Below are 23,997 nucleotides of genomic sequence, written 5' to 3'. Positions count from 1 at the left end.
GAACAACAGCCATTTTAAAAATTTCATTTTTAAAAATCAGTGGGTATCCACCATTTTTTAAAGATTAAGAAGCCTAACTAAATAGCTGAATTTGCATTTTTAGAATTTGTTCTTAAAACAAATTTCAATAAAAACCAAGGTAGTATATAAATCTGTACTTGCTCTGTCATAAATTTCTTATACATATGGTGTTCAACACTTATGACCCTGAATTCCTGACCATTTTTTTCAACATCCTTAAGTGAAGCACCCTGATATCTCTTCAGAAAATGTAAATAGCTCACTATCAATGTGTAGTACTGAAAATAAGTTAATATTTTTAATGGGATTTTAAAAAGTTGATTTTTTTTAAAGTTATCACAAATTAGCTTAGACAAAATGAAACCAATAAAAACATCTTACTTTAAATTTCCTTTTTTAGGCAAAAGCAACAACAATTAAAGAAGCCTTAGCCAGATGGGTAAGTATATGAGCTCTTTCAAAAATTATATACAATATACTTTTTGACTACTAGAAATTTGGAACCTATAAACTAACCTTTAAGAATGTAATTATTTGGTCAGTGTAATTATGAGTGATTAATAATCTTTCAATAAGCTTCCATTCAGCTAGAAAAAAATTTACACTCAGTGTCTCTATTTTTTCACTCCCTATTCACATTTCAGTTCCTAATATCTAGTTTCCAATCCTTTTCAATTGATACTATTCTCTACCAGTGATCTATTTGTCAAATCCATTGAATTTTTCTTTTACTTTATCCTTTCTGACCTTTCTGCAGCTTTTCACACTGATGATGACTACATCCTCTGTATATGTTCTCCTTTTTGTTTGTGTGACATTACTGGCTTGTTAACTTTTTTTAAGTCATCATCTCTCACTATACACTTGCTCTTAGTGAAGTTATTAAGTCCCATAGTTTCAGCTGTCATTTCTAAATAAGTGACTTCCAGATCTGCTTATCCAGCCTTATCCATCCACCGGCCTCTAGTCTCACATTACCAACTGCCTGATGGACACGTGTGTCCACCTACATGGCCCATCGGCACCTCAGACTCAACATGTTCAAAACAGAATTCATTATCATTACCTTATAAACTATCTCTCCCTAACTTTCTTATTTCTGCTAAGGGTTCTTCCAGTCATCCAGGTTCACAATTTTGGGGTCATTTCTTTACTTCCTCTTTACTCTTTACTTCACTCTTTACTTCCTTCTCCTTCACCCTTTCATTTATTCAGTAGCCAATTCTTATTAGTTCTGTCTTCACATAAACTCTTACAACTCTTGTAATCAGTGTTTTTCCAGAATTGTAGGTCCTGACAAAAGACAGATTACATTGGATAAAATAATGAAATATTTCAATTCTTGTTTACTTTCTAAAGCTCCTTACTAGTTTTACTAATTTATTTAATTTTTTTATTCATTTCTGTCTGGTTGTTATTCAAGGAAAACTTTGCATTATTTTGCATTGTAAGGTTCTGATTTGTTATAATACCAGTATATAAGTTGTAATATTTCCAGTATCAACCTCCAGAGGTTTTAGTAAAGGAAGGACTTGGGAATACTTTGTAATTTAAATTGTACTTCTGGACAAGATGGCTGCCTAAACGGTGGTGGGAAACTCAGTTCCCATATTCCTATTCCAGCAAAAATTTTAAATAGCATCAAATTGAATAATAATCAAGAAATTATTAAGTAATTTCTTTTAACTCAGAATTGCACAAATATCAGCTACAATTCAAGAGGTCCCCCCAGAGGAAAGGGGCTCCACTAGAAAAGCCTGTGCCTTTATACGGGCAAACAAGTCAGTAGCTTTCCACCATACCTGAGATCATACAGAGATATATGAGGTCTACATGGCTCAGTACCTGGAAGGGACTAGAATGGAGGACTCTCCTGAGAAAGCCCCATGTGGTTAGAAAGCTATAGTGTAGACCTGGAAAGTGACCATGAGTAGCAGTGAACAAGGTGGGGAGCCTCCAGTTCAAGCAGGACTCAGACTGGGACACCCTGGATTAAAGGTCAGTATAGAAACCCAGGTCAAGACCAGGTCGGACCAACCACCTTCCTGAAAAAGCATATGGGAAGCAGACCCTTAAACTGTCACAAAGTCCTGATTGAGGAACTAAAACTGGAAAAGAGATTATATACTACTATAAAAGGATTATAATAAATTCCAAGATAATTTTAAATCCAGCCTAGTTGGAGATATTTGGCATTAACCTTAAGCAAAGACTCAAAGGAAAAAAATGAATTCTCCATAAGAACGATATTATTTCCTAAAAGGAATGAAGCAAGAGATAAAAATGAAATAAAAAACTTGGAACAAAGAATTAAAAGGAGAATAAGTGGTTTAGAAGTGGTAAATCTTACCCAAGAAATGAAATCCCTTAAGATTATAATAGATCAAACAGAAATCACTGACTCTTTGAGGCAACAAGAAATATCTGTACCAAATTAAAAATTTTTTTTTAAATTGTAGAGTTAATATTTTTGATACTGAAAGCAACTCACCTGGGATACAAAGAGAATTTAGTGATCACTGGACTCTCTGAAAACTATGATAAAAAAGTATGAATTCTATATTAAATTTTTAAAAATTTACATAGTATATATGTTTTAGCAAGAGTGATTTAAACATACAAATCATATCCATTCTGTGCTCTTAGCACATTTAAAATAATTAATACTTTGTCTTCATTCCCAGTAACAGTAGTGTCGATAACAACCCTACCCCATTAAAGCAGTGTTCTGAAGTACAATTTTTAGGGGACAAAATGAAGCAGTATGTTTTCAACATCCCTCTTTGGTAGTGTGGTTCAATGTTTTAATTAAGAGCAATATCACTGTACAACAATAAATTATATTGAAGTAACGGGCATATCATGGCATGATTATCCTTTGTTATTTTTTTTTAATCTACTACTCTACTACCTCTCCCCAAAACTGAGCATGTGAAGAAGAAAAAAATAAAGCCTTCAACACATAGTTCATAATATGGTAAAAACAAATTCCTCTATTGGCCATGTCTAAAAATGAATGTTTCTTTTTGCATTTTAACTTTATTACCTCTGTTAGGTAAATGGTACACTTTGTCTTTGTGCTTCTGAATTACTAGTTTGTCATTTTATTAACAGAGTTCTAAAGTCTTTCAGAATAGTTTTTCTTTATAATGGTGGTATCATCAAATAAATTGCTCTCTTTAAATTTTGTTTCATAATTCCTTAAGGCACAGTATTCCATTACATTCATACACCATGATTTGTTTAGCCATTCTGCAATATGAGATTGCTCCTTTAGTTTCCAATTTTTGATTACCATGAAAAGTGATGTTATAAATATTTTTAAATTTTTTTGTGTTTTCTTTGGGTGGGGGGGCTGAGGCAGTTGGGGTTAAGTGACTTGCCTAGGGTAACACAGCTAAGTGTCTGAAGCTGGATTCCGAGTTTGGGGGCAGTTCTCTATCCACTGAGCTATCTAGCTGCCCCAATTTTTTGTGTGTGTTTTAAAACTAGTAGTCTTATAGCTGGATCAAAAGGTTTTGCACATTTTAGTAATTTGTTGGTATATAGTGCCAAATTGTTTTCTAGACTGACAGTTCTATCAACAATACACTAATACTATATCTATTTTCCCACAACCCATCTGACTTTTGTCATTTTCTTTTATTGTCCCTGCCAGTTCACAAGTGTGAGATAGAACCTCAAAGTAACTTTAATTTGCAGTTTTCTAATTATTTTGATTTAGAACATTTTTACATCACTGTTGGTAGCTTGTATTTATTCCTTTGAAAATCATCCATTCATGTAATTTGACCATTTACCAATTGAGAGGTAGCTCTTAGTCTTATAAATATGAATCTCTTTTTTTATATGCCTTGGATATTAAACCTTTAACAAAAATAGATGTTGCAAAAATTGTTTCCAGTTATTTCCCTCCTTAATTTTCGTTACATTAGATTTATGTCTATAAAAACTTTTTATATAATCAAAATTGTCCCTTTTATCCTGTGTGAACTTCTCTGTCATCAGAAACTGTATTTTAATAGATCTATAAAAATAATAATTCTATCTAAATTAATCTACTTAGTGCCATACCAAGCAAACTGCCAAAAATTTGCTTTTTTAGAGATTTAAAAAAATGATAAAATTCATTTGGAGGAATAAAACATAAAGAATATCAAAGAAATTAATGAAAGAAAATGCAAAGGAAGGTATAGTCTAACCATATCAGAGCTAAAACTCTATTATAAAGTGGCAGTCATCAAAACCATTTTGTACTAGCTAAGAAATGAGTAGTAGATCAATGGAATAGGATAGGTATACAGACAATACTCAATAATTATAGTAATCTAGTGTTTGGTAAACCCAAAGACTCTAGTGTCTGGAATAAAAACTCACCATTTGACAAAAATTACTGGAAAAATTGGAGAGTAGTATGACCAACATCTAACATCCTGTATGAAGATAAGGAAGAAATAAGTTTGTGATTTAGGCATAAAGGATCATACAATAAGCAAATTAGAGTAAGGGATAGTCTACCTAGCAGATTTATGGGGAAGGGAGGAATTTATGCCCAAAGAAGAACTAGACAACATTATGAAATACAAAATGGATAATTTTGATTATATTGAATTAAAAAGTTTTTGCATAAACAAATTTTTACAGCCAGTGTTTCTGATAAAGGCCTCATTTATAAATTATATGGAGAACTGATTCAGATTTATAAGAATACAAATCAGTCCTCAATTGATAAATGGTCAAAGGATATGGGCAGTTTTCAGATAAAGAAATTAAAGGCATTTCTAGTGATGTGAAAACATGCTCTAAATCATGATTAATTAGAGAAATTCAAATCAAGACAACTCTGAGGTAGCACTTCATACCTCTCAGATTAGCTAAGATAACAGGAAAATAAAATGGTAAACGTTGAAGGGGATGTGGGGGAAACTGGGACACTAATGCATTGTTGGTGGAGCTGTGAAGTGACCCAACCATTCTGGAGAACAATTTGGAACTATACCCACAGGGCTATAGAACTGTGCATACCCCTTTGATCTAGCAATGTTACTACTGGCCTGTATCCCTAAGAGATCATAATAAAGGGGAAAGGGTCCAAAAATGTTTGTAGCTGCTCTTTTTTGTAGTAGCAAGGAACTGGAAACTGAGTGAATGCCCATCAGTTGGGGGGAATAGCTAAATAAGTTATTGTATGTGAATGTAATGGAATATTATTGTTCTATAAGAAATGATTAGCAGGCTGATTTCAGAAAAGTTTGGAAAGACTTACATGAACTGATTGAGCAGAACCAAGAGAACATTGTACACAGTGACAAGAAGATTATATAATGATCAACTGTTAATGGACTTGGGTCTTTTCATCAGTGAAGTGATTCAAAGTAGTGCCAATAGACTTGGACTGGGAAATGATATCCACACCCAGAGAGAAAACATGGAAACTGAATGTGAATTGAAACATTGTATTTTTACCTTTTTAAGTTTTTGTTTTTGTTTTTGGTTTATTTTTTCTTTGTTGTGGTTTTTTTTTTTCTTTTTGGTCTGATTTTTTTTTTTTTTTTTTTTTTTGCACAACATGACAAACATAATTAAGAAAATTTATGGTGGTGCCTTCGCACCTACAATAAGACACACTTAAGAAGAAAAAGATAGATGTTTTGTTGATTTATAGAAAAGGCAAATGCATAGGCAATTTGCAGCAACAGCAACAATAGCTAATAAGCTCCAATATTAATATAATTAGAGCAATACTAATTGAATGTAAAAAGTAGTAGAAAATATCACCAATTTTGGGGGGAGCACCAACTCCCGAGTCTCTCAGCTGGAGGATCCTGGGTTCCAGCTCTCAAGGTCCCAAGTGGAAAAGTGCCAGGTAGAAAATCTTCTCTATGGGTGAGATTTCAAAGCTAGTAATTTATTTTAATATTAGTGGAACAAAAAAGGCACTGTGACCAGGGATTGTGTTATGATTCCTCATTAGGTCTGGCCTAGATCCAAGTGATACATGGATCCTTTAACAGTCAACATGTTTTGCAGGAACTTGTTCGAGTTTCTGCAAAACGTTTGAGGGGAGCAACAGGGAGCAATGGAGAAATCATCCAACCTCCCACTTCACAATCTTCTGGCTTACAGTCTGCCTCCTTGTCACAGAATTTAATCGGATTAGTGTTCAAATATGTTCCTTTAGAGGGGCATATGTTTTCTTAAGGCATGGGAGTCACCCAGAAGATATGACAGCTTATGTGCTAGGCCTAGACAAAGGCATGGAAGAACTTTTAATCCATATTAACCATTCAATATGAAAATATTTTTTAAAGGATTGCACTAAAAAATTAGGTCCTAAATAAAAACTCTCTGCATATGTTAGAATCTAAGGATAAAATGAAAATCTTGAAAGAATCCACTCATTACTTCCTGAGAAAAATTCCCAAAGGAAAAATCCCAGGAATATTATTGCAAACATCTATTATTTCCACAACAAAGAAAAAAATATTGCCAATAGCCAGAAAGAAAGAGTTAAAATACTAAGGAACCATAACCAGAATCATACAAGACTCAGCAGCTTCTTCATTAAATGAGAGAAGATCTTGAAAAACCATATTCCAAAAGGCAAAAATTATTTGTTTTACAATCAAGAATTACCCTGTAAAGAAAGGGTGATCCTAAAGAGGAAAAATGGTTTTTAATGGAATACAGGAGAGACTGTTAGGAGCTCCTAAAACATAGAATCTTGAGCAGTTACAAGGTCTGACTTAACAAAGATAAGGAAGAATGTATTTGCCAGAGACCTAATGGTCTAAATGAGAGGATTTTAAAATGAAAATAGAGGGGGGGGGGGGGGAAAGTACCATATATAGGTGTTAATCCATATAATCTGTGGATTTCATGGAAGTCCATGAACTTGAGGTAGAAAGAGTGATGGGACATGAATGAGGATAAGAATATAAATGATAGCATTATGGGAATATATTATAGACTTAATTTTTTAAATTTTTAAGTTCTTAATTTTTTTGCTTCAGACCAGTGATTTTTACTTCTTAGAAAGGAAACTTCTTCCAAAGAAAATCTATAATTCTTTTTGCAATATAGAAAATCTATGGCTCTCTTGGAGAAATGTGTGGGTGACTAAGAATTAAGTGGCTTTTGAAGGATCAAATAGTCCATGTACATTGGAAGATGGATTTGAACCACAAGACTTTCCTGCCTCAGCTCAGCTATTTTCACTTTCCCATTCTGACTTTCTTGGAACAGATCACAAACACTGGCACAGAGGCAAGATATACTTGTGTTAGAAGGCTTCAACTATCTAGATGTCTGCGGGGGTCTCTTTCTATTGAAAATACAGAACTAGATAAATTCTTGACATATTTAGCTGATAATTTCATCTTTCAGAAGGTAGAGGAAGTCTTCTAGATGAAGTGGCAGCATTAAAAGTTGTACAGGAGCCCAGGTCTTACGTGTACACATTAAAAAGTCACCAAATCTAGTATTGGTCAAGACCTTCAAAGAAACAGCAAAGAACTTCCTTCAGAGTAGGACTATACTAAAAAAGCTTGAGCCCATTGCAAAAGGATCTCTATCAGGGAAACAGCAGCCATGCTGGAGCAGAAGACTAGTGGTCTGTGACAGGTTCAAGGATATGATCATCCTTGTGTGAAGACAGAGCAGAGTTGAGAAGGCTATGGAAAATGAGTAGATTGGGGAACTAGAAAATTAGAGTGTTTGGATGAACATCAGCATGTATTTTGAAGTCTCCTAGAATGAAAGGGATTTGAGATGGAAAAGAAAGACTGAGATCCAGATACTGAATTCATATAGAAAGGAAGAATAATGTTATGGTAACTGTTATCAAAATCTAGATTAGGTAATAAAGTTACAATAAATGAACCCCAAATGGGGAGAAATTACTGAGTGATGGTGGTAAAGGGAAAGTCTAGAAGTGGCAGTTGGAGAAGATATTTTGGTTCAGTTAAGTGAAAATACAACTAGAACTGGAAAGTATGGCAAGGGAAGCAATGTAATCAGTGAGTGCCAAAAGATGGAAAGAATGGGAAAGGAGACTTAATATAAAAAGCCAGTTGATTATGGAGCAGACAAACCAAAGGACACAAAGGAAAGGGCTGGAAGACATAGAATAGGATTTTTATTGGGTATTGGGTAAGGTCAAAGGGATGGAGATAGAGATGTAAATGAAGGAATGAACTACTGAGGTGGTGGTGGTTGTCAGTATCATGACTATGGAAAGAGCAGGAAGACTGGGAGTATGTCAGCCACTGGAAAATGATTCCATAGTAAAAGTGAAGTCTGCTGATAAAGGCAGGTAATTAAGTTAGTAAGCTCAAGGTCAGTGATTTGTGTTGGCACTGGTCTCAACTGCCCTGACCTGCCAGGTTATGAGAGTTGGTTTGTCCAACACAGAAACCCCAGGGAGTAGAACTTGTCTATTAAGGAAGCCTAGGGAAAAGGCTTCTACCTTTTCAAATCCTCTCCTTTGCAAAACAGGGCTGACCACATTTGCTCCTTGGATCAATCAGGAAACCTAATGAAAAAGAAGAAAACCTAAATTTAAATCTCTATTCTACAATTTGGACAAGTCGCTTAATCTCTGATTCTTAGACTTGACCCAAAATTTAATTCATAGAGGTGTTTAGGGTTAAACAAAGCAGTTGTATTAAACATTAAAAATAAAACATTAAGTGTCTCTTGGCAATATAAGAAAAAAAAAATAGAATCACAGCTGTAGAGCTAAAGGAGACCTTTGAGGTCATCTAGTCTAATCTTCTGTTACAGTAAAGTGAGTACCAGAGATGTGTAAATGACCTGTCCAAAGTAAGTAAATGTTTAACTCAGGATTTCTAACTTCTGATCAGCATTTATCACATTGCTTTTCAAGTTGCTGCTCTAACTCACTGGTAGAGATGGGTTGTTGTTGTTTTATTCCTACTTTAGATTGAATTGAGGGTAGTAGGGAAAAAAAAAGAAAGAAGAAATGACAAAGAAAACAGCTGATATTAGAAGTCTGGGAGGAGAAAAAAAGTCTGGAATCCTGAACATAAGGAAAACTTATTGGAGGACCAGAATACCCACCATTTAAAAATTTAAAGCATTTAAAAATAGGTGGAATTTAGAAATTTTGACTATCCCAGATATGAAACATCTTTTATTCTTCCTTCTTCATTTGGTATTGGTGGACTAATAAAGTATCTGACTCAGGCATGTCACAACAGTGTATAAAATCACTAATTATTTAATGAAAACATTCATTAGGAGAACATAATTGGTATTGGCCTTTCTTTATTCTTTTGAGTAGAAATGGAGGGTTTCTTAAAAGTTATTATCTATTTTGGTTAAATGTTCCAATCAGAACAGTATTATTCTTCCCACCTTTTTTCATTACAGGAAGAAAAATCAGGTCAGAAGCCGTCAGAAGCCAAAGAAGTAAAACTTTATGCCCAGATTCCCCCCGTAGAGAAGATGGATGCATCCTTGTCCATGCTTGCTAATTGCGAGTAAGTTCTATAAATAAAATAAATTATTTTGTCTTCCCAATTCTTCTAAAATTGTCGATTTCCTTTAAAATTTTTTTACACTTTAAAATCTTGTTTTTCTCTGTGCTAATTTTCCCCACATAATTTATCCTTTGATAGAACCAAACACATAAAGACACTATCACTGATTTAGGAATTTCTAGGTTTATTAATATAGTGGTATCCAAAGATATACTTTCCTCATTGTATCTATTATCATTATCATGGAGAAAATGGAGGGATCAAAAAGTGCTTCCCTACGATAAAATCTGTGCATTACCCCTTTCCCAGGCAAAGTTATGAGCCAAAATTTATACTGTACTTATCCTGATAAAAGGCGCTATGTCATAGCTATTCTTTGGTTCTACATTAAAATAAATTGAAATACTATTAAATACAATTTTATCAACACTTTGATTCCTTTGTATTATAATTGTGACATGCTTACATAGCATTTTAACCTACATTGACTTTCACATAGAGATTTGAGATCAACAGTAAATGTTATATTTTTCATGATTCTATCACATTAAAGCAATAGCATTTAGATAAGATTAATGTAATGAGAATTGCTTTGGAGTAGAAGGAAGACTAATCTAATTCTAGAAAATTAAATGTAAAAAAATCATTTCTGACCAGTTGTGGGGAGAAGACTAGACTTATGATTTCCTTAATAGAAGGAGTTCCCATTAAGATAAGTCCCTCTACCAATGCATATAAATCCCTGTTCTGGAATTTATAATTTTAGAGAGTTTTCTGAGGCATAGAGCCAATAGGTGTCAGAAGGACTTGAACCTGTGTCTCCTGCAGTCTAGAGATGGCTTTCTAACTACTATACCTTGTTGTCCTGACCAGTTTTGATCTACATTCATGTTTAATTATTCTCAAGAGACTTTTTTTCAACTTTAACATGAGGTTATTGGGCTAGGTCAACTCTAAGATTCCATTTAGTTCTAAATTCTGTTCTTTATCCTAAATGCTGTACATTAGCAATTTAGCAGGGTCTAGGCAAGGAACATTGAACTTAAAAGTCAAAGACCTCTCTAAAAGAATTCTGAAACAACAGAATCCACAAAAAGATGCAGTGGAACTATTTTCCAGCCCAAGATAATTTAGAAGGACTTTAGGAAAGGTCTGCCTCACTTGGGTAAAAGGGAAATGCAGCCCAGGGCAGGCAATGTCTGAATAAGCCAGCAGGAGGCTCTTAGCTACAGCACAGATCAGCAACTGAGGTCGGACAGTCCTGGTTCAGCAAGCTAAGTTCACTGCAGGCAGTTGTGAGGCCTCCAGCCCCAGGGCGGTAGGCAAGCTGCCAGTCCCAGGGCCCCTGGCACAACAGGTATGAGTAGGCCAGGCTACCTACTCCACTGTAGTAGGCAAGCCACCAGCACCAGAGGCCTTGGTCCAGAGTTCCCTGGTTCCCCGCACAATGTGCTTGGGACAGTGCCCTCTGTACCCCAAAAGTAGAGCTCAACTTTTAAAAGTGAGCAAAAACAAACAAAAAAAATGTCCTGAACATAAAAAATTACTATGGTAACAGGAAAGATCAAAACACAAACTCACAAGAGGACAGTGGTGTCAAAATGTTTATATGTATAGCCTCAAAGGGGAATATAAAGCAGTTTAAGCCCAAAAAATCCTCTTGGAAGACCTCAAAAAGGATTTTTAAAAATCAAGAGAGAAGAAAAATGGGAGAAAGAAATGAGAGTTATGCAGAATGGCAATAGATTAGAAAAAGAAGCACAAAAATTGAATGAAGAAAATAACTCCTTTAAAAGTAGAATTAGCCAAATGTTCATTGAAGAAAATAATTCCTTAAATATTAAAATTGGACAAATGGAAGCTAAGACTCTATGAGACATCAAGAATCCATCAAACAAAAAGAATGAAAAAATGGAAAAAAATGTAAAATAATGCATTGGAAAAACAACTGACTTGGAAAATAGATCCAGAAGAGATAATTTAAGAATTTTTGAACTACTTGAAAGTCATGATCAAAAAAAAAAAAAGGCTGAACAGTATTTTTCAAGAAATTATCAAAAAACACTCTGCCCTGATAGCCTAGAAACAGAAGATAAAATAGTAATTTTAAAATGATCTACTAATCATTTCTTAAAGAGATGTCAAAATGAAAACTCCAAGGAATATTGTGACCAAATTCCATCTCTATCATGGGAGGAAGAAAATATTATAAGCAACCAGAAAGAAACAATTCAAATATCAAATTTCTACAACCAGAATTACATGGAACTTAAATAGCTTTTCCATTAAAGGATAAAGAGGGCTTGAAAGTTGATATTTTAGAAGGCAAAGAAGCTTGGATTATAACCAAGAATCAATCAGAAAAAATTGAGTGTAATCTTTTGGTGGATATTCTGTGAAATAGGGGATTTTCAAACCCTTTTTTCCTAGACATTTGAGATTAAGTAACTTGCCCAGGGTCACACAGGTAGGAAGTGTTTGAGGCCAAATTTCAACTCAGGTTCTCCTGACTTCAGGGCTGGTGCTCTTATCTTATACTATGCCACCTCACTGCCTTATTTTCAAGGTTATTTGATGAAAAGACCAGAACTGAAGAGAAAATTTGATCTTCAAATACAAGATTCAAGACAAGCATAAGAAAGTAAGCCAGAAAGAGGAAAAACCATGTTATTAAATAAGGTTAAATTGTTTACAACATTATGTGAAAAAATGATACTGATAACTCTTAAGAACTATATTTTTATAAGGGCAGAAGAAGTATACTTAGGGCATAAGTTGACTTTGGTATGATGAGAAAGGGTGATAAAAAGGATTGCACTGGAAGAAGAGAAAAGGGAGAGGCAGAACAGGATACATTATAGTACATGAAGTGGCATGAAAAACCTATTACATGAAAGAAGGGAAAAGGGTGAGCATTGTTTGCACCTTATTCTCATTGGATTTGGCTTAAAGAGGAAGTAATACACATCAAGATTGGTATAGGGATTTATCTTGCCCAATAGAGAAGAGGGGAAAAGGGAAGGGGAAGGGAAGCAGATAGGGCGGATTTGGAGGAGGCAATGGTCAAAAGCAAAACTCTGGTGAAGAGGTACAGGGTAAAAGGAAAGAGAGAGAAGTATAAATGGGGGAAATAAGATAGATATACAGAATTGGTAATCATAACTGTGAATGTGAATGGGATAAACTCTCCCATAAAATGGAAGTGAATAGCAGAATGAATCCTACAATATGTTATTTATAAGAAATACATTTGAAGGAGAGAGACAGAGTAAAGGTAGAAGGCTGAAAGAGAATATATTATGCTTTAGATGAAGTAAAAAATCAGAGGTAGAGATCCTGATCTTAGACAAAGCAAAAGCAAAAATAGATTACTTTAAAGAGATAAGGAAGGAAATGAAATCTTGCTAAAAAAAAAATGGTGGTGGTTCTTTATCCTTCATTCTTGAAGAGGACCATGACATCAAAAAGGTGATACAGTGACATGCAAGTGAATTGGATTGAAGTGAGGGAGGTGGGTAAAGTTACCCTCCTTACCTTCTCCTCTGGAACCATCTGGATCAAGATAGAAGGCAGGATGATTAGAGATGGCCCTGGATGCAATGGGATATTTTGGCTTTTGTAAACTAAGGTCTTTCCTTGGTTTCAGCCTGACTGAAGCAATGTCCTTCAGTGATCAAATCTAGCTTAGAAATGACGCAGATAGAGGTCTCTTTTACCTAGTCCAAAAAAGAAAAAAAGAATCAGTCTGGGGAGGGAGGAAAGACCTCTGAGGGTTTCTGGCCAAAACAGAAACAACTGTTATATATATTCTCAGCTATCAGGGCTCAAACAATAACTAAGTAAGGCTTGGGCTGGGACCTGTTGTTGGTGACTCAGTGAGAGCCAGAGTGATGTGGGTTTAAGGCATAGTCCTTAGAAAAGAAATCCAACTGGTAAACCCTAAGATATCTTGCAAAGTTTCAGTGATCAAAATGTATATTCCTCTGTGTAAAGGACCTGCAGAGAAGAATGTGATTCCTTATGTGGGCAAAGGGAGAGGTGGGAGGAGAGAAGGAAAAAGGGAAGGAACCTGGAACTGGCTAGGTGGGTCCCCAGTGGATCCATACCTCCTGCTCACAAATATTTGTCCCTCATTCTCAAAGACGATCTTGAGATCAAGAAGAAGATGCTGTGAATTGCAAAAAGGTACTATAGACAATGAAATACTAAATATATGCACCAAGTGGTATAGCATTCTTAGAGAAGTTAAATGATAAGATAGCAAAGCTACATTAGTGGGGAACCCCAACCCTCCACTCTTACACTTGTTAAATATAACCACAAAATAAACAAGAAAGAAGTTAAAGAGGTGTAAGAAACAAAATATCTTAACAAGAGATTCACTGATGAATGTAGGAAAGATTTTATTTTACATTCTTGCATAAATGGGTGCCTAGGTTAGTAGACAAATTTTGAAACCACAAAGGCAGTCTTTGATTTTCCTGATTTTCCATTAATTGGGTGTTAAAGAAGTTACAGAATGTGACTCTCCATTCCTTATTATATAGCCAGTTCCTGCCTCCAAGGAGTTTACATTCTTATGGGGGAAGAGAGCTATGAAGGGGAAGGGAGCAAAGTCCAGGAAGATAACTGTGAAGATCCAGGGGGCACCTGTTCAAATTTAAAACCTCTGCCCTTGATTATAGTCTTTGATGTCCTTGTAGGTCCCAGCCTTCCATTTCTTAAGTTTCAACTTTCTAATTCAGGTTTCCTTTCTCTAATTCAGTTTTTCATAACTTTGGAAACTAAATCACCATTCAATTCTCACAGGAAGTGAATAGAATTTTAGACAAGTTAGAATTTGGACGTCTGGATAAATGGGGATAGAAACTAGGCATAGACCAACATCTCACACCATAAGGCCAAAATGGGTACATGACTTAGCCAAAAAGGGGGTGCTATAATTGAATAAAGAGAGCAAGGAATAGTTTGCCTGTCAGATTTATGGAAAAGGGAAGAATTTATGACCAAATGAGATAAAAAACATTATGAAATGCAAAATGGATAATTTTGATTATATTAAATTAAAAGGGTCAAAAGGGTTTTGTACAAACAAAACCAATGCAACCAAAATTAGAAGAAAAGAAGAAAGATAGGAAACATTTAATATAACAAGTATTTCTCATAAAGGCTGCATTTCTCAAATATATAGAGAACTGAATCAAATTTATGAGAATGCAAGTCATTCCCCAATGAGTAAATGATGAAAACATTTGAACAGTTTTTAGATGAAGAAATTAAAGCTATCAATAGTCATATGAAAAAAATTTAAATCATTATTGCTTCAAAATACTCACACTCACTCCTATCAGATTGACTAAAATAATGGAAAAGGAAAATGATAAATGTTGAAGATGTGGGAAAATTGGAATACTCATACAATATTTGGTGTAGTTGTGAACTGATCCAAACATTGTGGAGGACAATTTGGAACTATGGCCAAAAAGCTATAAAACTCTGCATACCTTTTGATCCCACGATACCACAACATACATCTGTATCCCAAAGAGGTCATTAAAAAAGGGGAAAGAGCAAAACTATTTATAGTAGCTTTTTAAAATTAAATTTTATTTTTTAAAATAACTTTTTATTTTCAAAATACATGCAAGATAGTTTTCAACATTCACCCTTATAAAACCTTGCGTTCCAAATTGTTCTCCCTCCCTTCTCTCCATCCCTTTCCCCTAGACAAGTAATCCAACATATGTTAAATATGTACAATTATTCTATACACATTTCCATATTTATCATGCTATAGTTGCTCTTTTTATGGTGGCAAAGAATTTCAAATTGAGGAAATGCCCATTTATTGGAGAATGACTGAACAAATTGTAACATATGAAGGTAATGGAATAATATTATTCTAGAAGAAATAATGAGGGGCAGCTAGATGCCACAGTAGATAGAGCACCAGCACCTGAAGTCAGGAGCATCTGAGTTCAAATCTGGCCTCAGACACTTAACACTTCCTAGCTGTGTGACCCTGGGCAAGTCACTTAATAACCCAATTGTCTTACCAAAACAAAAAAACAAAAACAAAAAACCCTTTCCTTGCTAACTATATGCTGTCCCAAATCTTTGGGGCAGATAGGTAGCACAGTGAATAGAGCACCAGCCCTGAAGTCAGGAGGACCTGATTTAGAATCTGCCCTCAGACACTTAACCCTTCCTGGCTGTGTGACTCTGGGCAAGTCACTTAACCCCAATTGCCTCAGGAAAAAAAAAAAAACAAGAAAGAAAGAAAGAATGAGATTTCAGAAAGACTTATATGAACTGACGCCAAGTGAAATGAGTAGAACCAGGAGAATATTGTACGCACTAACAACTTTGCAATGAACAACTATAATAGACTTGGCTCTTCTCAGCAATACAGTGATCCAAGACAATTCCAAGACAATCCAAGACTCATGAAGGAAAATGCTATCCATATCCAGAGAAAGAACTATGAGTCTAAGAGTAGAGTTTTCCCTTTTGTTCTGTTTCTTCTACAACATGACCAATATGAAAATATGTTTATATGATTACACATGAATGACCTATATCAAGACTGCTTGCCATCTTGGGGAAGACGGGAGGGAGGGAAGAAAAACCTGGAACTCAAAATTTTATTTAAAAAATAATATTCAAATGTTGGGGGATGGGAAAGAGTCAAAAGTTCAAGCTCTGGCTCCTGTTCTGTTTGTGTGACAAATAGCTTAATTTCTAGAACTCAGATTAGTCCTTTGTAAAATGGGGTTAATGACTTGGACTACAAAATTATATTTTGTGCGTCTCCATAGAGAGGAGGTTTATACACCAGAAAAGATTGTAACTTTCAATTATATATCTTAAGTAAGTAACAGCTGATTTATGAGGGGTTAATGTGGCCAAATGAGGGTGTCCATTTGGAGTAACCTTTTGTATCGATGCCATCTTAGATTCAAGGTGTCCCAAAAGCCATAGTGCAGTGCAGTGTTAAGTTTTACTGTCTTAAAACCATACTGAGATTTTTGGGACATCCTGCATCTAGACTCATTAACAGAGAGCAAGCATATGACAAAATAAAGACAGGACCATCTAGTGTTAGACTCAAGAGTCAAGATGGCATGAGTTTAAATTCTGCCTCAGATACTTGCTAGCTGTGTGACTCAAAGCAAGTCACTTAACCTTTCTGGGTCTTAGTTTCCTAGTTTGCAAGAAGTGGAGGTTAACCTTGGTTGGTTGAAGTGGTTCCTTTGATGCCTGATCTCTGCTCCTATGAAACATGAGCATTCTTCATTGAGGCAGCTGTAAGACAGCCCGGTGAGAATATCGGCCCCAGATTCATGAGGTCTAAATTGTAGTTCCAAGGGCTTTGAGCTTTACCAACAGCTTTCCTTGCTGCCATCCGCTGAGGCAGGTGCTAGAAGGGTGCCATGCATGGCAGAGAGATAAAGAGCCCTGACCATGGTCCCACTGCTAAGGTTGGTAAGTAACTGGCATTTATGACTGCAGCCAGATCTGTAGACATAAGCAGGAAGAAAGGCAGTCACTCCTAATGCGGAGTTGACACTATAGGGGAAGAGAAGACACAAAAGGGGCCCAGGAGGAGATGCCCCAGAGGAAGCAGAAAGTCAACATTGGGAAAGTCAGAAGCAGTCAGGTGAGGAGTAAGGATTGTCCACTTGGGGCTTACCTCAAAATGGAGGCTCCTGGGAGGAACTCGCCAACAAGAAAAGGGGATTGGGATGGAGCCAAGATGACAGAGAGTAGACAGAACATTGCCTGAGTTCTCACAGCTTCCCTTAGAATTAGCACTAGATCAAGCTTCTGAATGGATTATGAAGTGTTAGAACTAATAAACTTTCAGAGTTTAAGAATTTTCCAGCTTAAGATGTTTTGGAAGGACTTCAGGAAAGGTCTGTCTCATTGGGCAGAGAGGAGCAAGGCCCAGCACAAACACAGTGGAAGGAGCCTACAGGGAGGCCCAGCATGGAGGCCTTAGCCAAAATATAGCAGTGTTGGCTACTTCTAGTTCAGAAGGCCAGTAGATCAGCAAACCAGCTGTGAGACCTCTATAGCCTCGAACCCTAGCATAACAAGCAGGACTTGACCAGGCCTACCAGCGCAGTGGGAAAACCACAGCCCCAACCAGCCCAGCCCAGTCAGTGAGAGGCTCCTGTCCTGCAAAAGAATTTAGAATAACTTCTGTGTCCTGCAAGCAGAGCTCAACTTTTTAAAATGAACCAAAAAAAAATCAAAAAGAGCTCTAACTATGGAAAGCTACAATGGAAACAGGGAACATCAGAACAAAAAACGTGAAGACAGCAAAGGCAAAATGCTTTCAGATGTATTCTCAGGGGAATACGAAGTGGTCTCAAGCTTAAAAGGCTCTCTTGGAAGAGCACAAAAGGGATCTTTGAAGAGAGGGAAATAAAAGGGAAAAAATGCGTGCTGTGTAGAAATATGAAAGGTTGGGAGAAAGAGCCAATAACTGGAAAAAACAACTCCTTAAAAAATAAATTAGACAAAATGGAAAAATATATATATAATATACATTGGAGAAAACTATTTAAAAATAAATTTGGTGAAATGGAAAAAGAAAGCAACTCCTTGGGGAAAAATAGAATTGGTGAAATAGAAAAGGCGAACAACTCCTTAAAAAATAGAATTAATAATAGGAACAAAAATCCACTGAACAAAACAACTCATTTAAAAGTACAATTGGCCAAATGCAAAGGATGTAGATTTTTTAAAAGCAACTGAAGAAAATATTTCACTAAAAATTAGAATGATACAAATAGAAGTGAATGACTCAGTGAAACATCAAGAATCAGTCAAACCAAAAAAAGAAAAAAAAAATAGCAAAAAATGTGAAGTGTCATTGGAAAAACTTCTGACCTAGAAAATAGATCCAGGAGAGACAATCTAAGAATTATTGGGCTATCTGAAAGTCATGATGGGGAAAAAAAATCAGCCTTGACAATGTCTTTCAAGAAATCATTAAGGAAAACTGTCCTAATATCCTAAGAATCAGAGGGTAAAATAATCATTAAAAGAATCCACCAATCACCTCCTGAAGGAGACCTCAAAATGAAAACTCCAAGGAACAAGGAATATTGTAACTAAATCCCATAATTCTCAAATCAAGGAGAAAATACTGCAAACAGCCAGGAAGAAACAATTCAAATATCTAGAAGTCACAATCAGGATTACCCAGGACCTAGCAGCTTCCACTTTAAAGAATCAAAGGATATGATATTCTTTGCCCAGGAAGGCAAAGAACTTTGGACTACAACCAAGAATCCATTACCCAGCAAAACAAAGCATTATTGTTCAGGGGAAAAGACAGATAGATACTCAATAAAATAGGGGATTTTCAATCCTTTTTTATGAAAAAAATCAGAGCTGAACAGAAAATTTGATCTTCAAATACATGATTCAAGAGATCCATAAGTAGGCAAAAAAGGGAAGAAAAAAACTGTTTTTTAAAGGTTAAAATGTGTACATTCCTACATAGAAAGATATGTGAGACTCTTGAGAACTGAATCTTTGTCAGGGCACTTAGAAGGCATATACTTAGAGGGTGTAGGTTATAAGAGACTCTTGAGAACTGAATCTTTGTCAGGGCACTTAGAAGGCATATACTTAGAGTGTGTAGGTATAAGTTGACTTCAGTGTGATGATACAAAAATTGGGGTGGAAAAGGGATTGTACTGGGAGAAGAGGAAAGCAGAGGTAAAAATGGGATAAATCATGCCACATGAAGAGGCACAAAAGATCTATTACAATTAAGCAAAAGAAGGGAGGGGAATGAGCATTGTTTGAACCTTAATCACTTGGATTTGGCTCAAAGATGGAATAACAAACATATACTTATTTTAGTATAGGAATTTGTCCCATTCTCTAAGGAATTAGGGAGGGAAAAGAGAAAGGAACAGGGGAGGTTAATAGGGAGGCAGAAGTAGAAGGAGAAAGAGAAAAGAAAAAGGAGAAGAGGGCTGAAAAAAGGGAGGGCAGGTTGAGGGAGGTGGTAGTCAGAAAGAAGCAAAACACTGATGAGGAAGGAAAAGGTGAAAGGAGAGAAAAAGTGTAATGGGAAAAATAGGATGGCAGGAAATAAGAGTTAGTAATTTTAACTGAATGAAATGAGATGAATTCTCCCATAAAATGGAAGCAGATAGCAGAGTGGATTGAAAGCCAGAATCCTACAGTTTTTTTTTTTTTTTTTACAAGAAACACATTTGAAGCAGAGAGATATATACAGAATAAAAGTAAAAGACTGGAACAGAATAAAGGTAAAAGATTGGAGCAGAATCTATTGCTTCAGCTGAAGTAAAAAAAAAAATTAGGGGTAGTGATTCTGATCTCAGATTAAGAAAGAGCAAAAATAGATCTCATTTAAAAAAGATGAGGAAGGAAACCACATCTTGATAAAGGGTACCATAGAAAGTGAAGGAATAACAATACTAAACAAATGTGCACTAAGTGGTATAGCATCTAAATTTTTAGAGAAGTTAAATGAGTTGCAAGAAGAAATAAACAGCAAAACTCTACTAGTGGGGAATATCAATCTTTCTTTATCAGAACTAGATAAAAATCTAATTGCAAAATAAACAAGTAAAGAAGGTAAATACAGTTTTATTTTATTTTTAAACTTTTTCCCCCATTTTTATTTATTTATTTTTAAGGCTCATTGCTTTCTGAATCATGTTAGGAGAGAAAAATCAGAAACAAAAGAAAAAACCATAGGAGAGAGGGGAAACCCCCCCACAAAAAAAGAAGTGAACATAGTATGTATTGATTTACATTCAGTATTCATAGTTCTTTTTTTTAGATGTAGATGTCGTTTTCTCTCCAAAATCTATTGAGATTACTTTGGATCACTGAACTACAGAGAAAGACCAAGTCTTTCATAGTTGATCATCACACAGTCTTCTTGTTATTATGTATGATATATTCCTGGTTTTACTTATAGTGAATAGAATTTTAGAAAAATTAAATATGATAGACCTTTGGAGAAAACTGAATGGGAATAGAGAGGAATATACTTTTTTCTCAGCAGTATATGGTGCCTGCCCAAACATTGACCATGTATTAGGGCATTAAAAATTCATGATCAAATGCAAAAAGACAGAAATATCTCTAGATGCTTATATGAATAAAATGAAGAGATGAATGGATTGGTCATACAACTAAAAAAGTAAGAAAATTAAAAATTCCCAATTAAATACTGTTAGAAATTCTGAAAATCAAAGGAGGGGATTAATAAAATTGAAAGTAAGAAAATTATTGAACTAATAAACAAAATTAAGAGTTGGTTTTGTGGGAAAAAAAAAACCCCAACAAAATAGATAAACCTTTGGTCAATTTGATTAGAAAAAGGAAAGAAGAAAACCAAATCAAATCAAGTCCTTTTTGTAGTGGCAATAAACTGGAAACTGAGTGGATGCCCATCAGTTAGAGAATGGCTGAATAAGTTATGATTTATGAATGTAATGGAATATTATTGTTTTATAAGAAACAAGCAGCAGGATGATCTGAAAGAGACCTGGAGAGACTTACATGAACTGATGTTAAGTGAACTGAGCAGGAGCAAGAAAGAGATCATTGTACATGGCAACAAGAAGATTATGTTACTTGACTCTTTTCAACAATATAGTAATTCAAGGGAATTCCAGTAGTATTTTGATAGAAAGAACCATCCTCATCCCGAAAGAGAACTTTGGAGACAACATGAATCAAAGCATAGTATTTCCCCCCTTTTGTTGTTGTTTGCTTGGTTTTTTTTCTTTCTCCTGTTTTTCCCTTTTTGACCTGGTTTTTCTTGCATAGCATGATGAATATGTTGTAGAAGAATTGCACATGTTTAACTTATGTTGAATTACTTGCCGCCTGGGGGAGTGGGAAGGGAGAGAGAAAAATTTGGAACATAAGGTTTTGCAAGGGTGAATGTTGAAAACTGTCTTTGCATGTATTTTGAAAAATAAAAAGCTATTTTAAAAGAGACAGAAAAGGGGGTTGGCGTGATGGAGGAATGGTCTAAGGTGAGAAGGCTTCAGAGACAAAGGGAAGTTCCAGTAAGAAGAGTAGCCAAAATTTGAGTAGAACCCAGATCTCCTGACTTCCATTTCAGGACCCTTTCTATTATATTCTATTGTCTTTCAACTAGAAATCATCTAGTAGACTCTTAGTTTACAAATGGGGAAACTAAGACCCATTTACTTTATAGAATTTGTGAAGATCTAATGAGGTAACTGTAATGTTTTCACATTGTAACCATAAAGCACTCTTACTATGGATTATTATTGTTGTTATTATAGACTTGAAGAATACTGTGCTTTTTAAAACAAATTTTATTATAGCTTTTTATTTACAAGATATATGCATAGGTAATTTTTCATCATTGACCCTTGCAAAAACTTCTGTTCCAACTTTTCCCCTCCTTCCCCCATCCCTTCCCCTAGATGGCGGGTTGACCAATACTTGTTAAATATGTTAAAGTATAAATTAAACATAATATATTTATATATGTCCAGACAGTTATTTTGCTGTACAAAAAGAATAGGACTTTGAAATATTGTACAATTAACCTGTGAAGGAAATCAAAAATGCAGGCGGACATAAACAGAGCGATTGGAAAAGCTATGTAATGGTTCTTAGTCATCTCCCAGAGTTCTTTCACTGGGTGTAGCTGATTCAATTCATTACTGCTCTATTGGAACTGATTTGGTTCATCTCATTGCTGGAGATGGCCATGTCCATCAGAATTGATCATCATATAGTATTGTTGTTGAATATATAATGATCTCCTCGTCCTGCTCATTTCACTCAGCATCAGTTCATGTAAGTCTCTCCAGGCCTTTCTGAAATCATCCTGCTGGTCATTTCTTACCGAACAATATTATTCCATAGCATTCACATACCACAACTTATTCAGCCATTCTACAATTGATGGGCATCCACTCAGTTTCCAGTTTCTGGCCACTACAAAGAAGACTGCCACAAGCATTCTTGCACATACAGGTCCCTTTCCCTTCTTTAGGGGGTGTATAAGGGTGGGGTATAAGCCCAGTAGAAAACACTGCCGAATTAAAGAGTATGCACAGTTTGATAACTTTTTGGGCATAGTTCCAAATCACTCTCCAGAATGGCTGGATCCATTCACAGTTCCACCAACAATGTATCAGTGTCCCAGTTTTCCCACATCCCCTCCAACATTCCGCATTATCTTTCCCTGTTATCTTAGCCAATCTGACAGGTGTATAGTGGTATCTCAGAGTTATCTTGATTTGCATTTCTCTGATTAATAATGATTTGGAGCATCTTTTCATATGGCTAGAAATAGTTTCTATATCTTCATCCGAAAATTGTCTGTTCATATCCTTTGACCATTTATCAATTGGAGAATGGCTTGATTTCTCATTAGAGTCAATTCTCTATGTATTTTGGAAATGAGGCCTTTATCAGAACCTTTGAATGTAAAAATGTTTTTCCAGTTTATTGCTTCCCCCTTCTAATCTTGTCTGTATTAGTTTTGTTTGTACAAAACCTTTTTAATTTGATATAATCAAAATTTTCTATTTTGTGACCAATAATAATCTCTAGTTCTTCTTTGGTTACAAATTCCTTCCTCCTCCACAGGTCTGAGAGGTAAACTATCCCATGTTCTTCTAATTTATTTATAATCTCATTCTTTATGCCTAGGTCATGAACCCATTTTGATCTTATCTTGGTGTACGGTGTTAAGTGTGGGTCCATGTCCAATTTCTGTCATACTAATTTCCAATTTCCCAGCAGTTTTTGTCAAATAGTGAGTTCTTATCCCAAAAGTTTGGATCTTTGGATTTGTCAAATACAAGATTGCTATAGTTATTTTGTCCTTTGAACCTAACCTATTCCAGTGATCAACTAGTCTGTTTCTTAACCAATATCAAATGGTTTTGGTAACCACTGCTTAATAATATAGTTTTAGATCTGGTACAGCTAGACCACCTTGAACACTGTGTTTTTTGTTAATTATGGCACTTATGCTCTTTTCCTTAATGGTACACATCCCCTCAGTGCAACCATTTCCAAGACAAAAAATCTTTAAAGCTTTTTAGCCCAGGATCAGAGTCCTTGGAAATGGGCTTGGAAAGAATTGTCAGTTATCTGTAAGTTTCATTCATGTGATGATAGATACTTTGAGTAGCTATTCTTTCCCAGACCTCAGGAAAATTAGTTATCGGTCATATTCACAGCTCAATGAGCCATCTACTCCTCCAATTGATTGGGAGTTCTTTAGACAACTAGAAAATAGGTGAAATTACCAAGAATTTTTATTTTAAAAAAACCATTTAAAATTACTTTAAGTTAGTGAAAGAGGAGAAGAATTATCCCCAAATTCAGTAGTTCTAACTTTAAAGTAGTATATATAAGTGAGAGCGCAGCTTTAAAGTACCAGGCCTGAAGTCAGAAATATCTGTTTAAATCT

At 35.3% G+C, this 23,997-nt stretch overlaps 1 protein-coding gene and 1 long non-coding RNA gene across 7 annotated transcripts in view; one reads left to right on the top strand and one right to left on the bottom strand.

The window, feature by feature from the left end:
- DNAL1 (dynein axonemal light chain 1) overlaps window positions 1-23,997 on the top strand; it is a 63,624-nt gene that overhangs the window by 20,584 nt on the left and 19,043 nt on the right. For all 5 annotated transcript variants that reach the window (XR_004232006.1, XR_004232005.1, XM_012548128.3 and 2 more), the window contains 2 exons: window positions 422-460; window positions 9,415-9,524. Coding sequence is in view for 3 of the 5 variants with exons in the window: in XM_012548128.3 (XP_012403582.1) it covers window positions 422-460; window positions 9,415-9,524 (149 nt within the window). In the remaining 2 variants the exon portion in view is untranslated. The remainder of the gene's footprint in view (window positions 1-421; window positions 461-9,414; window positions 9,525-23,997) is intronic.
- Window positions 4,416-17,320, bottom strand: LOC116421579. 2 transcript variants are annotated; one of them, XR_004232007.1, is made up of 4 exons: window positions 17,218-17,320; window positions 13,059-13,240; window positions 8,489-8,554; window positions 4,416-4,454 (listed from the first exon to the last, which is right to left on the bottom strand). It is a non-coding gene; the product is annotated as an uncharacterized LOC116421579 (long non-coding RNA). The 2 variants fall into 2 exon arrangements; XR_004232008.1 differs by lacking the exon at window positions 13,059-13,240.

The sequence above is a fragment of the Sarcophilus harrisii genome, chromosome 2, assembly GCF_902635505.1.
Source record: "Sarcophilus harrisii chromosome 2, mSarHar1.11, whole genome shotgun sequence".
In the NCBI taxonomy this organism is placed as follows: domain Eukaryota; kingdom Metazoa; phylum Chordata; class Mammalia; order Dasyuromorphia; family Dasyuridae; genus Sarcophilus; species Sarcophilus harrisii.
This window is presented reverse-complemented; position numbering and strand designations above follow the sequence as displayed.